General features: G+C 39.4%; 1 protein-coding gene across 2 annotated transcripts in view; it reads left to right on the forward strand.

Moving 5' to 3' along the window:
- Positions 1-3,509, forward strand: part of EPDR1 (ependymin related 1) — a 30,823-nt gene extending 27,314 nt beyond the window's left edge. The window contains exons 2-4 of one of the 2 annotated variants that reach the window (XM_045827965.1): positions 527-735; positions 1,896-2,088; positions 3,034-3,509. In XM_045827965.1, coding sequence (XP_045683921.1) covers positions 527-735; positions 1,896-2,088; position 3,034 — 403 coding nt within the window. In that variant the 3' untranslated portion in view covers positions 3,035-3,509. Of the gene's footprint in view, positions 1-526; positions 736-1,895 lie in introns of both variants that reach the window. The other variant, XM_045827964.1, reaches the window with a different exon arrangement.
- The last annotated feature ends 14,780 nt before the right edge of the window (positions 3,510-18,289 follow it).

Genomic DNA, 18,289 nt, shown 5'->3' on the forward strand with positions numbered 1-18,289 from the left:
CTTTTGTCCTTGCTTATCTAAGCCTCCTGCCAGTCTGTGAAGTGTGTCCATTCTCATTGCTGCTGTATCTCCTCACCAAAGTCCTTTCTTTATTCATGACTGACAGTCTAGACAATGGGGCTGAGGTGCCTGGTCTATCAGTGTGTTCTTGTCATTATACATTCAGTAAATGTAATTCTTTGACTTAGTGCTATAAGGAGAACTCAACCAAGCCAATGATCAAATCTTCCTGTATCTGTGTTTAAAGAGGTCACAAATATCTGTTAATCCATGGTCAGGTCTTCCTCATGTTTGTATCCTAAACACAGAGTTTGGCATATGGTGCTTGGTAAGTAATTGTCCAGCGAATATTCAGTTGTGTGCTCTGTACTCATATGTCTTGTGTTTATAAGCAAATGATTACCTACAAGCTATTTTCTGTTGTAGGAGTAATTTATATCAAAAGTTTTTGGCCTTTGTGCTGATAAAAATCCATGATGATTATCATGTAAAGTCCTGAACTATTCTCTTTTACTATGTCTTTCAGATTGTTTGAATATATTTTGCTCTATAAAGAAGGAGTGATGTTTCAGATTGAACAAGCCACCAAGCAGTGCTCCAAGATCACACTGACAGACCCCTGGGATCCTCTTAACATTCCTCAGAACTCTACCTTTGAGGATCAATACTCCATAGGAGGGGCCCAGGAGCAGATCACTGTCCAGGAGTGGTCCGACAGAAAGTCAGCTAGATCATGTAAGTGTTCAAAAAATATGAGATGGTTGCATCTCAGAAAGCATCATGGGAAAAATATTTAAGCCTATTAAAGAAGGTAGTTGTTAGGGAAATTTATAAGCTTAATTGAATTGTTTAATCCTCATTGACAACCCCACTGACATCCCCACATATACTCTGCTAGCAGAACTGGGAACTAAGCATCATATTTGAAATACCTCAGCCTTCTAGCACCACCTGTACCTTTCTGCCACATTAGCTGTTATGGACTTGGCTTTGACTCTGACATTTAATGATCTCCATCACCCCACCTCCCCGGACCAGTGACATGGAAGGTGTTTATCTAAGGCACACATTAGAATTGAGTGCGTTCTTTTCCTTCCTCACATCACTTCCTAATGTTACACTGACCAGATTTACTGCCATTATTTTTAGTGTCTGCTTTTATACACAGATGTGAAGCTCTTCTCTGTTCTGTTGCCAATACCCTACCCCAAGACTGTGTCAAAAACACAGGCCTTTATGCTGTGGGAAATAATATGGCAGCTCGCAAAAAACAAAAAAGCATAGAATTACCATATGACCCAGTAATCCCACTTCTGATCATATACCTAAAAGAATTAAAAGCAAGGACTCAGATATTTGAACATTTATGTTTATAGCAGAATTATTCATAATCTCCAGAAGTAGAAACAACCCAGGTGTCCATCAGCAGGTGAATAAGTAAACAAAATGTGGTATATTCATATAATGGAATATTACTCAGCCTTAAGAAGAAGGAAATTCTGACACATGCTACAACATGGATGAACCTTGAGGGCATTATGCTAAGTGAACTAAACCAGTCACTAAAGAACAAACACTGTATAAGTCCATTGATATGAAGTACCGAGTAGTCAAGTTCATAGAGACAGAAAGAAAATGGCAGTTGCCAGGGCCTAGGAGGAGGGGGAATGGGGAGTTAGCATTTAATGGGCACAAAGTTTCAACTGGGGAAGATGAAAAAGTTTTGGAGAGGGTGGTGGTGATGGTAACACAACAATGTGAATGTACTTAGTGCCATTGAACTGTACTTAAAAATGGTTAAAATGTTAAATTTTATGTATAATTTACCAAAATTAAAAATACAGGTATTTTGCCTGTTTTATATATTAAAGAGTCAACTTCCCTTCCTCCTATAGATGAAACCTGGATTGGCATTTATACAGTCAAGGATTGTTATCCTGTCCAGGAAACCTTCACCAAAAATTACAGTGTGGTACTATCCACACGTTTTTTCGACATACAGCTGGGCATTGCAGACCCCGCGGTGTTTATTCCCCCAAGTACATGTCAGACAGCCCGGCTGGAGAGGATGAGTGAGGACTGCTCTTGGTAAGCCTGAGAATGCAGGAATGACCGCATTGGACATCAGACACTGGTGGCCTTAGTTCAAAACAGATTTGAGACTTGAGAGATGAGAATCGTCTTTGAAGATATACATTGATTTTTTTTTTACATATGATGTTAACTACTCAACCTATGTTTACAAGAGAGAATAGGATGGAGACGCTGTGGTAATGTGAACTGGAGAAAGGAATATGGGGACTTGGGTAGCCTGTCTGGGTGCGGTGCTTTCTATGCGCTCAGTGTCTAGGAAATGCAGCATCTTATGTGGGGCTGAGAGCGGGAGTAGTTTGCCTTGAGAGACAAGAATGTTTTATTACCGACATTACTGAGAACCATCAGATTCCTGGCACATGGTGATAATAACAAGCAGAACAGTTTTGGTTAGTTTTACTATTAATTTTTAAGTTCTCTGCGGATAATGACCCCTTTATTGTCTCCATCAAGGAGTTGACTGGTCTCACTGCCCCCAACCCATGCTCCCTAGGCTACTGAAAGAGCGGTGCCTTAAAATCCCACCCAACCTTAAGAGTTTATGGCATGAGCCAGTTGATATAAACATTTTGGAAGGAAATGAAATGCTATAATGCAAAGTAATTACTCCTCTAAAGGGACATTTTAAACAAGAGAGTTTGAAAATCTTGATGTCTATCACTGGGTAAGCATGAGCCATGTCTGTTTCCTTTTTTCAATCAAGTGTATTTATACTTGTGCTGAATCATCACATACTTGTCAGGTGACCCACAGAGACATGTAGTGTTCTAAAAATAGAATTGAACCGGGAACAGGAAGACTATTGTCTCCAAAATCCAGGACTAACATTTCCCTGTACAGTAATGCTTTTGGCTAACTAAATGTTCCATGCTTTTTCTCACCTTGGCCTTGCTTGGGTACAACCTCTTTGTCTACTTGATTTCTCCTCATCCTTTGTAGATCAGCTCACACAAGACCTTCAGAGAACTTCTTCCAAGCCTGGATCAGGTGCACCTTGCAACTTAAGCATGCTGTTTTCGGCTGTGTGTTAATTTCCTGCTTACTGGACACTATCACATACTTGCTTGGATAGGATCTCCTTCAGTACAGGAACTGTGCTGTTTACTTTTATATGCCCAGTACCAAGTAAGTGCCTGGCACATGGTGAATGCCCTAAAAATTAGTACAGTGGAAAATGCCAGCCTCTCTAGTTTTTAGTTTCCTCGCCTGTTAATGGGGTTCAGTTTGCTGATCTATACGGACACTCCCAGTAATAAAATTAATTATTCTGTAATATTCTATTATTGTATTTCTCCAGCCTATCTATTTACTATCTCTTACCAGGAGAAATGTGTGACACCTATGTTATGCTGAAAACAATCTGTATTACCCACTGTTTATATTATTTCAATAAACAAATTTAATTGTATTTCAAAGTGTTCTTTGATATATTTGCTTCTATAATAAATATAAATTATCTTGGTTATAAGGGAGTTAAAACTCTTTAGTGAATAAAGTTCTTTATGTGATCTAAACCAAGTTCATTATACCTTCTTGCTCTTCTGCTTAAATTCCAGTTGCCTGGGTCAGAAGCTTTAGAGTCATTCTTGACCCATTTTTCTACTTTAGTTCTCACAATCAGTGTCCCGAGTCCTATCAAAATATGTCTTAGAGCTACTGCCTCTTCTCCATCTCCTCAGCCGCTATTCAGGTCCAGGCTATTAGCATCCCTGGATTTGCAAGATCTTAATACCCTCTGTCCTTTCCTTGGTCTTTTCTTCTAGAAGACATCCTCTGCTCATTCAGTCAGTCATAAGCCAATACTGACCCTTGTTATCTTCGATGCCCATGCTGGTTCTTAGAGTCACAGAACAGTGTGAAGCCCAGATGAAGAATGCACAGATGGGGGACTTTCACAATGGCCTTCAATATGGGCCAGCCTGACAGAGCCTTTGAAAATGTTTGCCCCACTTCTTATCTCTCCACCTGCAGGATGGCTCTGCTGCTCTCCAGAATATGCATCTCCCTTAGCTGTGGATCTTTGCTGTGCCCTACCCATCCACACTCCTACTCAAAGGACAGAGGAAAGGAACTCCTTTTATTTTATTCAGGAACATAGAAAGTGTGTGGCCTTTCATTTTTCAGTTGGCCTGTTTTAGCAGTTTAGTTATTTCACAGAAATGATTAAAAAGTCCCTCTTCTGGAAGGATTTTACACCTAGTGGGACCTCTGTACACATTTGATGGTGCCCTGTTCCTATGGTTCTCCGCTGTCTCAAAGTAAGGTGGAGTCTCCTTAGTTTGATATCAAGGCCCTTTCCATCAGGTTCCTGATTTCTTTTCCAGCCTCAGTGTTTGGCACTGCCCTCTTTCCCAGTTGTCACAGAGTGTGAGAAGTGAGGCCTGTGTCACCTGTGGGTGGCAGGAGGGTTCCCTTAGTCACCAATCTTATGTAAAACTCTCTAGTGGCCACTATACTCAGAAATAGAAGAGCTCTTAAACAGGGCAGGGACTTATCCCATTAATAAAGTGGAACATCCTGAGTCTCACCTGCAGAAATGGTGTTCCTGACAATGGGCCTGATCTAGGAGTGGGTGCCACTTTGTGGATACCCTGCTCCATGTGTCTCTGAGCTTTTATGCTACAAAAAATAAAAACAACTTACTTCCACTTCTCCCAAGGCAAAATGCCAGCCTCTATGCAAGTGCTGAAGTGTTTGCTATCCTCTACCTTCAACTCTGCAGGCCCAGTCCTGGGACAGAGCTGTTCTTTCCTCTTTTACATTGACCCATGTAGAGTCAAAGGGGCCTGGCCTTTCTGCACCCAGTTGCTCTATTATCAGGTTGAGTTTCTTAGATGACACTTTGCTAATTGAGATAATGTTACTTTTCCTAATATTGTGTTCACACTTTAAAATTATTTAAATATTTTTTAAAAGCCAAAATGTTTAGGTCTCTGAAGAAATTTCCCATGAAGCACGCTTAATTTCTTACCAAGCTAAATTCCATACCATGTGAAAACTCAACACCCACCTCTTGCTGGATTTTCTTTACAAAGTCTAGCCTTTCAATGTTCCTGCTGTTATTTTAAATTAATTTGTCTGTGTACTCACCCATAATACATGAGGGTGTTTTTCAGTTTTTCTTAGTTTGTAGCTCTTGTCTTTATCTATGGAAGGCTCCTCAAATGCAGGAACAGTGTCCTTGCCCTTCTTGTTGAGTGAAAATGACTTCACTCAAAGTGAAGAGGAGAGAGTAAGCCTCCTTAGCCAGCCTTGTGAGTAAATTTATGAGATTTAAAGACCTTGTAAATAAACATCTCCTTAAAAGACAATCTTACCTTTGTATATGGATATTCTAGAACCAGTAATATTGTCTTTTAAGAACTATGCTAGAATAATAACCGAAATGTATATTTATTTGTCTTAGCTCAGTTACATATGTAGAAAAATATTGGGTTTATAATTTGTTGTTTATTTTATTCAGGGAGAGTGATGCTTACTTTTATGATATCCCAATTAAAAAATTTATATTGTTTTTAATTAGAGCAAAACTTAACATATATTTACAATATCAATTTCATATTGAAAGGCAGAATATCTAATGTAGGCTCAGCAATTAAGGAGTGGGCTATCATTATCCTATAGTTTAGGAATAATTTGCAGTGGATATGGCATGCACAGTATTTAGGTAACCTGAGTATGTGTGTGTGCTATGCAGCAATTGCAGCTATATCACTCCCAGTGTCATGCTATATATTTACTTTAGCATATATTTGTTCAATTCCCATAGCTAAGTGTTCCTTTCCTGCATCAGGATAATTTTTGATGGCAAAATAGGTGCTCTTCTTACTAAAACATGTCTGCTATCATAATTTTCCATTGAGCTCTATAGTTTAAATAAATAAAATTATTTTAAAAATCACAAATGATCTTATCTTTTGAAATCCCTTTTCAAACCTAAAGCATGTTATTTAGTAACCTCTCAGCCTGGTTGATTAGTTTTATCAGCCTGGAGAAAGGTTGGGAAAACACTAGTATTGGTTTCCCATCAGTTTAAACTATTGGAAAGTTCCCACTTAACTAAATACAGATATGGAGAAATCTATTTCATTAACAGTGTAGTTTTAGGCTAAGACATATGCAGATTATATATATGTGATATAATATCACACACATATATAAAATTTTATATTATATATATTTATGTTGTATTATATAATATATTATATATAAAATTATATGTTATATAAATATAAATATATATAAAATTATATATAAAAATATATAAGCAGCAAGAGATAAGGAGATAGTTACCTATAAAGGAGTTTCCATCAGACTGTCAGCTGATTTTTCAAAAGAGAACTTACAGGCAAGAAGGGGCTAGAAAGAAGTATTCCAAGTCATGAAAGGCAAGGACCTACATCCAAGATTGCTCTATCCAGCAAAGCTTTCATTTAGAATGGAAGAGCAGATAAAGTGCTTCCCAGATAAGGTCAAGTTAACAGAGTTCATCATCACTAAGCCTTTATTATATGAAATGTTAAAGGGACTTATCTAAGAAAAGAAGATAGAAAACATGGACAGTAAAATGACAGCGAACTCACAATTATTAACAACCGCACCTAAAACAAAAACAAAAACAAACTAAGCAAACAACTGAACAGGAACAGAAGCACAGAAATGGAGATCACATGGAGGGTTAGTAACAGGGGAGTGGGAGGAGGAGGTGGGGGAAAGGTACAGAAAATAAGTAGCATAGATGGTAGGTACAAAATAGACAGGGGGAGGATAAGAATAGTATGGGAAATGTAGAAGCTAAAGAACTTATAAGTATGACACATGGACATGAACCAAAGGGGGAATGTGGGTGGGAGAGGGTGTGCAGGGTGGAGGGGAATGAAGGGGGGAAAATGGGACAACTGTAATAGCATAATCAATAAAATATATTAAAATATATATATGTAAATTTAGGGTCTCTTTGTTTTGTTTCACTTCTAGTGGCAGAAATGGCACCTTTGTTATGGAGTATTGGTACATCTGTCCTGTCTTATAAACAAGTACATCTTAGCCAAGCCAAGTTTCTCACTAAATTCCTTTATAAAATGCAGACTTCTCATACAGGAAACATAAAGTTGTGTAAGGAATAAAATGAAAACTTTTTGATGAGAAAAAGACTAAGATAAATGTTTCTTTTGAAATGTTTTGTAATCACCTTATTTGAAGGGCATGTGTGATTGGCAGTAGCAATTTAGTTTCTTTTTAGTAGGGCCCTTGGTTTTTGCAGAAATTTTTCATTCTAAATTGACCTTTCCTTAGTAGCTCTCACCTCCCTAAGGGCTTGGGGTTGATTAAGTGAACACATATATTGGTCTTCTTGCATGATCTTAGGAAATTATAATGAATATGGTGTCCATTAGCATCATAGGAATAAGTCAAGTAATGTCTCCAGTCCAAAAATGTGTATGTTTTTAATAAAGTGTTTTGGTGAAACCTCCTTTCACTTAACAGTATTCATAATTTCCTCCTAAATCAAGAACTCTACATGTTTTCTTATCACCATAACTCATACTATATAAAAAGCAACCCATAGCACTACAAATATTTCAGATGGATTCTAATATGCCTGAGAGCTTGATATTAAGGATATTGTTTATATCCTTATGTGTTCTACCTAACATCAACAAATATGATTATAGCAATCCTATAAATTCTAGCTCAAACTATCTATGTCCTAAACAGCAAAGGTAACTGGAGAATAAGTATATGAGGAGGAGGAGGAAGGGTAAGGAAGGAGAGCACAAGGAAGAGGAGGAGATGCTATTTGATTTATCATCATAAATTCTCAATCCAAAGTTATTGATGTGTATTGATGAATTAACATGAGAACATTCAATCCAAACTGTGGCAGCACTTTACAGATTTTCAGTTCAGATATCTCCCTTTTAAAGTTATCCTAATACAGAGCATTTCCAAACTAAATGTTCCTCCCTAAACCACAGACCACTGGCTCCTTCTATCAGAAATTCAGAATGATTCCCATGCCTGTGGATCTATGCATATTGTAGAAGATGTTGCCACTTAATGAGACAGGAAAATAGCCTGAATTAGAGAGCCTACTGATTTGGAGAATACTGTCTCTGCTTTCTCAGTTCAATAAATTTAAAATGATTTTATTTTGTCTATTCAGGACAACTAAAGTTCAGTATTCTGGTGTGCTTACATGTGTAGAAATTGAACTTTGGAAGACAGTTTTCAATTTAACTCTGTATGGAAGTTACACTATTATGTAGATAGTCTTTGGATAATAATGGGTTACCATGTGATTTTGAAAACTAATTAGTCTATTTCACTATCCTAAACCTCTTACCTTCCCAATTCAGTAATGAAAACTTTGTATTTCCTAGGTTAAGGGTTAGGAAAAGAGGGAAACAATTTCATTCAGATAATTCAGGTAGTTCAGATAATACAAGAGTGATAGAGTTTACTATGTTATTTGCAGTGGATGATCCTGGAATGGGGGTACATTTTCCCCCAGATTCTTGCCCTCTATAATCTTTCAGTACAACTGGTCTGTTCAAAATGTTTGTTAATAAATTTTCTGTTTAGCTGAATCAGTGTTTCTCTAGCAGAGTGTTAGTAACAAATTTCAGTAAGTCAGACATAAATAGGCTAAACTTAGCTGTCTCTAAACTCAAAAATAAAGTTAAGCTATGTAATTGAGACCAATACAATGAATAGATGAATGATTTATTTATTTCATTTTTTAATATATTTTTTAGAGAGGGGGTAGGGAGGGAGAAAGAGAGATAGAGATACATCAACATAAGACAAAAACATCAATTGGTTGCCTTTTGTGTGTGCCTCGATTGGGGACTGAACCCATAATCTAGGTATGTGCACTGATGGGGAATCAAACCCAAGACCTTTTGGTTTGTGGCACAACACTGAGTCATGCTGGCCAGGGATAAATGAGCTATTTAGATATTTAAGCCATGGAAAGAGAAAGTCTGCCTGTTCAGAGCTGAAAAAATGGTGAAATCATGAAGACCTAATAAAGCAAGATTGCCATTGGAATACCATCTCATTAAGTTGTTGTCAGAATGGGTTTTTCTGTGTTCATGTGAAAGAACACAGAAAAACTATTATTTTTTCTGAAGACTTTTATCAGAAGGAGGTTGAGTTACATGGAATTTGGATAGGAAATCTAAGTCAAAGGATTTGTTAATGTTACTTTAACTGTGTCCAGAAGAGAAAATTATGGAATTTGACAGAAGATGTTGGGGACAATTTTAAGACAAATGTCATGTGTTGTTACTTTGGCCAAGATCCAGGAGTACCCAGATTTTACTTCCTTCTCTCTGAAAAAGATTTATAACTGAGAAAGCTCAGAAGACAGAGACATACAAACCATCACCATTATGTAGCTGGACCTGAACTAGGCTAGACCAAGTGGAAGAAGGTCAAAGTAGCCATGGCCAGAGAAGGCTAAATTACTAGGTTTGTCCATTCTATTACAAATGCTAACTCAAATAGATCTTATAACTCCCAGTTCAGCAAAAGGGCCCACAGAGCAGACCTGCTGGTACCAGAGGAAAGGAACAAGGCCACAGAAAGAAAGTATTTGCTTCAATGCCCACTGCTGCCTTCCCTTGACCTTGGCTGGTCAGACCAATAGCCAAACTGCTTGAAGTGGAACACCCAAAATCGAGACAAAGACTTGGCAAGGCCTGTGAGTCAGGCAGAACTCAATGGACTCAGTGGCCTGAAAGAATTATTCCCTCTGACTAGGTGGATTCCTTTCTGATTAGAAATTTTGCTTCTCAGTAATTTATCATAGGTGAATGACCTAAATGGCAGATTTAAATATTCCACTCACTGGAATATTTACAAAAAACACCATTATAAAATAATACATTGTTGTTTTGGTTTATACACTAGTCTCGTATCAAAGTTAGGCCACCTAATAATAAATGTCAGTTTCTGAGAGAGGCTACATAGTGTTATAGAAAGGACCAGGGTTTGAAATATACACATCTGAATTCAAATGCTGATTAGACCCTTTATCTAAGACAAGTTATTGCAACTTCCTATGAGCCTATGTTTTCTCCACTTCCTACTTTAAATGGTTTTGATATGATTAAATGAAATAGTATTTATACAGTATGCAGCAGATGGTTTTGCAAGGAATAGGCACTCAAAATTTTAGATACTTCCTATCTTTACTGTTTTTACCCTGAGAGTCAGACCAATCCTCTGTGGACCAACACATTCAAACTTTTATGACTGTGGAAATCTGCTAAGGATTAAAGTTGTGGTGACCCTTGAAAACTGTGCCCTCTTTGGGCTCCCTTTTGCTTATTAGCTGGTCTTCCTTCTGAGGTAATTCTTTTCTCCATTGCTTCACACCCATTGGCAAAAGCATGTACCTATCCCACACTCAGGTACCATCAGGAATAATAAAAGCTTAGTTTTTAGAATAGCAATGACTTTCTCTTAATAAATATGGCTTTTATGGTTCTTGGCATTTTGTACACAACACCTTAAGGGCAGAAAAAATAAAAATAGTATCAATCTCAGTCTTAGAGAACATTACTAACACTTGCTTTGTGTCAGGGTCTTATTCAGAGTTTTGTGCTGATCATCTCATTTACTCTCCCAGGGCACCCAATCTACAGGCTATGGCTGCATGCAGCCCAGAATGCCTATGCATACAGCCCAACACAAAATCCTAAATTTACATTATGAGATTTTATGTGATTACATGTTATAATATATTTAATGTGTGGCCCAAGATAGCTCATTTTCTTCCAGTGTGGCATAAAGATGCCAAAAGTTTGGACACCCCTGCTTTGAGCTAGATGATATTATTATTATTGTTTTATTAATTATCCCTAAATCAGAAGTGAGAAGTCTGAAATTTAAATTAAATGCCCTTGACTGAAGAAGATAGCTAGTAACCATCTTCAACTATTATTTTACCTACTAAGTGTGTGTTATTAATGTGTTACTTGTAAGAGTCACATTTGTTAAATGCAGAAACTCAATGAATACATTAAAACACAATTTTTTAATATATTTTATTGATTATGCTCTTACAGTTGTCCCATTTCCCCCCTTCTCTCCCCTCCACCCTGTACCCCCTCTCCCACCCACATGCCCCCCCCTTTAGTTCATGTCCATGTGTCATACTTATGAGTTCTTTAGCTTCTACATTTCCCTTACTATTCTTGCCCTCCCCCTACCTATTTTCAACCTACATTCTATGCTACTTATTCTCTATACCTTTTCCCCCTCTCTCCTCCTCCCAACCCCCTGTTGCTAACCCTCCATGTGATCTCCAATTCTGTGGTTCTGTTCCTGTTCTAGTTGTTTGCTTAGTTTCTTTTGGTTTTGCTTTAGGTGTGATTGTTCATAATTGTGAGTTTGCTGTCCTTTTACTATACATGTTTTTTTTTTAATCTTCTTTTCTTAGATAAGTCCCTTTAGCATTTCATAAAATAAGGGCTTGGTGATGATGAACTCCTTTAACTTGACCTTATCTGAAAAGCACTTTATCTGCCCTTCCATTCTAAATGAGAGCTTTGCTGGAAAGAGCAGTCTGGGATGTAGGTCCTTGTCTTTCATGACTTGGAATATTTCTTTCCAGCCCCTTCTTGCCTGCAAGGTCTCTTTTGAGAAATCAGCTGACAGTCTGATGGGAACTCCTTTGTAGGTTACTGTCCCCTTATCTCTTGCTGCTTCTAGGATTCTCTCCTTCGTTTTTACCTTGGCTAATGTAATTATGATGTACCTTGGTGTGTTTCTTCTTGAGTCCAACTTCTTTGGGGCTCTCTGAGCTTCCTGGATTCCTTTGCCAGGTTGGGGAAGTTCTCCTTTATTATTTATTCAAATACGTGCTCAATTTGTTGCTTTTCCCCTTCCCCTTCTGGTACCCCTATGATTCGGATGTTGGAACATTTAAAGATGTCCTGGATGCTCTTAAGCTTCTCGTTTTTTTTGAATTCTTATTTCATCATGCTTTCCTGCTTGGTTGATTCTATCTTCCTTCTGGTCCACTGTATTGTTTTGAGACCCAGTTTCCTTCCCTTCACTATTGGCTCTCCTCTGTGTATCTTCCTGCATCTCTTTTATGGTAACCTACATCTTTTCATGTAATTTGCACCCAAAATCAACCAATTCCGTGAACTTCCTGATCACCAGTGTTTTGAACTGTGCATCTGATAGATTGGATATTTCTTGGTCGCTCAAAAGGATGAGTCCTGGGGGACTGATTTGTTCTTCTGTTGGAAACATGTCTCTCCTTGTCTCTCCTTTTTTTTTCCCTTTTTTTTCCGGTCTGGCCGCTCTTGTTCTGGTGGGGAGTGGAGCCTTAGGTGTTCACCAGGGCTGGGCACCCTAGTCGCTAGATTGTGACGTTATATGTGGGGGCGGGGGTGGGAGGGGGACGGGAGGGAACAGTGGTGGTAGTTCCATTCTCCTGGGATCTCAGTCCCTTCTCTGGGATCGTGGGCTGCGAGCTCTGCCCTGGTCCACAATCGCAGCTTGCGTACTCAGGGACCACCGCTGCGTTCTTGCGCGCCGGATGGCTTTTGCGCTGATTTCACACCAAGCTTTCCCCGACCTCCGCGCACCGCCCCGACCCGTGCCCACCCGGCTCGTCCTCTCCTACCAGTCTGGATGTATGGGTCTATTTCAACTTCTTGGCTGTCCGACTTCCATTCAGATAAATCCTCTATCAGTTCTGGGTGTTATTCTAGCTGTAAATTGTTGTTGTTCTAATCTTGGTTGTGCGAGGAGGTACAGTGCATCCACCTATTCCTCCATCTTGCTGGAAGTCTTAAAACACAATTCTTTACTGCCAATTTTGAACATGGTCTCAATATAAAACTATGTCAAAATCATCTTTGTTTGATTGATAGCAATACCTGTGAACTTCTGGGTTGTCATGGCACCTTCTTATCTTTTCCCAAGTTTCATGGTCACATGACTACTTAAACAAGCGAAGAAAGAAAGATAAGATATAAAGTCACAATAGTGTGGGAAACAAGAAATATCCATCAGCAGTTTGCCAACTGGTGCAAGAGTTATCATTAACTAGCTAGCAGAGGGGCTAGCTGAGCAGGGGCCATGACCATTCCATGACTAGGCTCTGAAAAGCACCATGGCAAGCCAAAATAACAGAAAAATGTCCCTACCCACTGTTACCACTTCTGCTAAAGGTCTGGCTTGATCAGTCAGAAAATGAGCATGTATCTTCCCAACTGGGAGAGAAAATTTCTAGGACAACTGAAGCCATCCATTTATCCTCTATTTTCACTCCTCAACAGCATCACTTTACTGAGTCAATTCCAAGTAATACTATTTCTAGCAGCAGACAAGGATGAAATAGGACAGGTAAGTTTCTGGGAACTGCAGCTTTCAGGCTGAAGAAGGGCTGTTACCTGTTGAAAAGATCGGGTATCTATCCATTCATTCAACTTTACTGAGACCCTCCTACATGAGAGACTCTCTGAGGTACTGGAATACCATGGAGGACTGGTTGGGCAAGGTCCTGACTTCAGGGAACTTCCATTCTGGTGTATGTGTGTTGAGGGGTGGCAACAGAGAGACCATTTAAAAATCCAGAGAGTGACAAGAACTAAAGAGAGAATGAAAAGAAAGTAATAGCACAGAGTGAATAGTTACGTTAGATAATGGTCAGGAAAGGCCTCTCTGAGGAGGTGCCTTTTAACTAGAGATCTCAACATCAAAAAGCAGCTAGTCATGAAAAGATCCAGAATCAGTTTACAATGAGTTCATGTTGCTTGAGGAAACATACAGGCCCAAGTAGAAGGAGCTTTGTCATCAAGACCTTCAAAGAGAGTGATTCCAGATGAGGATGAAGAGAAAGAAAGGGAAGAATCCTGGATGCTAGTGGAACAGAGGAAGGAGTCTGACTTTATTCTAAAGACAATGGGGAGATGATGAAAATAAAAAAAATCTGATTATGAAAATTGTATGATGAAAGTAAAAAGACATTTTAAAAAGATCCTCTGTCTGCTGTGTGAAAGTAGATGGTAGGGGATGGGAGAGAAAGCAAGAAGAGTGGAGGCTATTGCAGCCACCTGGAGAGAGAGAAAGGAAGGAAGCTTACATGAGGGTGGCAGCAGTGAGCTGGGAAGAAGGGAGAGGATCAGAATATGTTTGGAAGTCAATGAGACATGTTAATGGATTAGGTGTGGGAAGTGAGGAGGAAGAAGGAGTCAAGGAAATCCCAGTCAAGTGTAAGTCATGATTAAATTTATCTCAGATTCAGAGATGAACAGGAAAAAAATCTTCCCTCAGTGTAGTATCTAGCTGTGTGTGTGTGTAAACTATTCGAACTTTGGAGAACATTTTATGGATAATATACATTGAAATCTGTCCAGAAAGTACTCAGCCATGTAATTTGAAAAATAGAGACATTTATTGAAGACGATACAAGATACAAGAAACATTGTACATAGGACAATGATGCTTCAGTTCCCTTCAAAGTAGGTACCTTGGGATCTCACACAGTTCTCCCAGTCACCACCTGGTGCCCCATATTTTCCTGAATCTCATTAGTGGTCTGAAATCTCTTTCCTTTCAAAGGTGATTTTAGTTTTTGGGAAAAGCCAGAAGTCAAAGGGCATGAAATCTGAGCTGTTGTGGACCTGAGTCACCTGGGTGATTTGATGTTTTGCCAAAAAACTCTGCATGAGACGTGATACATGAACAGGCATGTTGTCATGATGAAGCTGCTAATCACTAGCTGTCCATAGCTGCAGGCTTTTGAATCATTTGAATAGTTTCTGGGGGTGGGAGGATGCTCAAGCTTAATGCAAAATTTGATGCAGATTTTTGACAGAGACTAAAGGCCTCAAGCCAATGGGCTTGTATATTTTTAGCAGGTTCCCCTGTCAAGGCAGATGTATGTAAGGCACCAGAGTAAGTATCAATAGAAATATGAATGTATTTGAATTTTCCAAAAGGAGCGTAATGAGTGACATCTGTTTGCCAAATTATTTCAGAACTTAGTCCTTGAGGATTAACTCCTATGGATGGGGGTGCCTTGTTAAAGGCTTGGCAATCGGGACATTCTTTAATAATTTGCCTAGCTTGCGATGAGGAATATTAAATTGTTTTTGGAGTGCCTGGCCATTTTGATGAAAAAACTGATGAGAAGCTGCTGCTTCCTGGAACACAGTAAGGACACTAACTAAGGTATCTGCCTTATTGTTACCATCCACCAGGGAGCCAGGCAAGCCTGAATGGGATCGAATATGAGTAATGAAGACGGGGGGTTCTCACTTGTCAAGGATGGATTGTAGGGTCAAAAATAGGTTAAGTAAATTGGGGTCAATAAAAGTCTTAATTAATGCCTGATCTAGATGCAGAATAGTATAAACAGTGTATCCTGAGTCACAGACTATATTCAGAGGTTCTTGGGGTTATTGCCGAAGGGCCATGATTGCAGTGAAAAGCTCAGCCCTTTGAGTAGAGGAATGTCCTCAGGATACAAAATTTCTCCAGTTTTTGCCCTCTTGCCGGGCAATAGCAGCCTGTCTATTTTTTCCGGACCCATCAAGAAACACAGTTCTCTAACTGGCTCCCCAGTTACTGGCATTGGGCTGACTTTTTCTGCTAGCCTTATTTGAAGGAATGGAATGTTTTGAAGCAATTTATCTGAGGGCAGGTTGATTTCCAGTCCTCCTACAAAGTCAGCTATGGCACACTGAAATTGTAAAGACTGAGCTGCCAATTGTTGTAAATAGACTTGAGTTAAGAGGACGTGAATAAAAGCAGGATTGTATTCAAATAACTGCTGTGTTCGCTCACGTTCTTTTATAATAAGATGGCACAACACAGTTATATAGGTGGTAATAGTGCATTGTGGCTGGCGAGACAGGAAAAGCCACTCTATCATAGTTAAATGAGGATATAACTGTCCTATAAGGCTCGTAGGTGTGCCTAAAGTTAGAAAGCAGAAAAGCCAGACAGGAAACTGTGAATTAATTCTAGTTAGTTGTCTCTGCTGAATATGTTGATTTATTATAGTTAATTATTATAGGGCCTCGGAGGATAGTTTTCTGGGGGAATTAAGATCCAGGTCCCCTTTAAGGGCATTAAATAAACGAGTTAATTGTTGGGTAGGTATTCCAAGGCTGGGTTGCACCCAGTTGATTGCTCCCAGGAATTGTTGGAGGCAATTAAGAGTCAAATCTTTGGGTGGATTAATTTGAAGGACTTGAGGCCAAATTGTCCTATTAAAGAATATAGCCTAAATATTTCCAAGGTTCTGACAGCTGGATTTTTTCTGGAGCAATTACTAGTCCAGCAGAAGCTACAGAATTTTTAAGAAAGGAAGAAGTTGTTATTAAAATATCTTGTGAAGGAGCTGCAATCAGGATTTCATTCATATAATGATAGATAATTGAATTAGGAAAATGATCTCTTACTGGCTGAATGGCTGTATGAACAAAATGCTGGCAGATTGTTGGGCTGTTAAGCATTCCCTGAGGCAAAACTCTCCATTGAAACCTCTGTAAAGGCTGAGAATTGTTAATGACTGGGAGGGAAAATGCAAAATGCTCCCAATCCTTTTCTGCTAAAGAGATTATAAAGAAACAATCCTTTAGGTCAATAACTAAAAGTGGCCAGTCCTTTCCAATGCAAGCTGGATTGGGGACTCTGGGCTGCAGAGGGCCCATAGGTTGGACGGATTCATTGATTTTTCTTAAATCATGAATGAGCCTCCATTTGCCAGATTTCTTTGGCACAACAAAAATAGGTGTATTCCAACGGCTGTTAGAGGGTTCAATATGACTTGCTTCTAATTGTTGTTTAACTAAAAGGCAGGTCTGTTCAAGTCGCTCTCCTTTAAGTGGCCACTGATCAACCCATACCAGCATACTGGAGAGCCAGGTAAGCAGTAGGGAAGTTATAAGAGCAGTGGCCACTAGGGAAAATGCGGCAGAGAGATTTGCATTCCCCATTGACTGAGGAGATCACCACCCCAAATATTAATGGGCATAGGCAGGATATATGGTTGAATTTTCCCTATCTGTCTGTCTGGTCCATAACACTTAAGAGACCATACACTGACTTGTGGTTGAGAAACTCCTCCAACCCCTGTTACAGGCATTCTGCTGTCTGTTAAGAGGCCATTCTGGAGGCCAAAACTGATTTGAGATAACAGAGATGTTGGCTCCTGTATCTATGAGGCCATGAAAGGTTTTATCCTTTATCTTTACTTGTAAGATTGGTTTATTTAATTTTATTGATTCTGTCCAAAAAAACTGATTGATTGCCTGTACTACCAAAGCCTCTCTTCCCCTTCACTGTATTCTGAGTCTTTGAGATTATATAGGGGAGTAGGAGCAGCTGGGCAATACGAGTTTGGGCAGGAATAACATGAGAACCAGAAGCTTTAAGCGTGATTTTAATTTCCTCTTGATAGTCTGAGTCAATGACCCCTGGCTGAACAAAAATGCCTTTGGTAGTAATACTGGATCTCCCTAAGATTAAACCGACTGTTTTTGGGGGGTAGAGGTCCCCAGACACCAGTGGGAGCTGCAATTACTCAGGCACAGCCCTCAAGGCCAAGAGAAATTTGAGCACTTAAACTATAAGCATGAGGATCAAGCCTGGCTTGAGCCACAGCGGTGACAAAATTACCAGACCCAAACAGCATAGGGAGGGTGACAGGATTATTCATCTGTGCATTCTCAGCTGCTTGGTGGCCGGCTCGCTGAGAGTTCTCCAAATGCCAGACTGTGAACTGAGCTGGGGTTAAGACTGTCCTGGCCAGAGCAATCCAGTCACAGGGGCCATTCTATAGCTGTCAGTGATGGCTTGAAATAGCCCAGTAGTAAAAGGATACTGAAGCCCATTTTCTTTAATGCTCCTTTTTAGATCCTTGTAAAGGGAAAAAGGAAGGGGCTTGTGGATTTTTTTTTTTGACCCCTGGCTATAATGGGGAAGGCTGAAAGGGCATCTAAATCTCCAGCCTCTGCTGCCTGTTGAAGGCACTGTTGCATGGCCCTAAGAGGATATCTCTCTAGATTTTCTGGTTCTGTTGGTGGTGAGTAATCCTGTGAGGAGGAATTCTCTCAGGGTTGATGTAAGAAGTGATGGTTATGAAGCAGGTCCTCAGGTGATGCTGTAGACAGAACTCTGATAGCTGGTTCTTCCACTATATCACATACAACTTCCT

This window comes from Phyllostomus hastatus, unplaced genomic scaffold (genome assembly GCF_019186645.2).
Source record: "Phyllostomus hastatus isolate PE091 unplaced genomic scaffold, TTU_PhHast_1.1 phas_scaffold_78, whole genome shotgun sequence".
In the NCBI taxonomy this organism is placed as follows: Eukaryota; Metazoa; Chordata; class Mammalia; order Chiroptera; family Phyllostomidae; genus Phyllostomus; species Phyllostomus hastatus.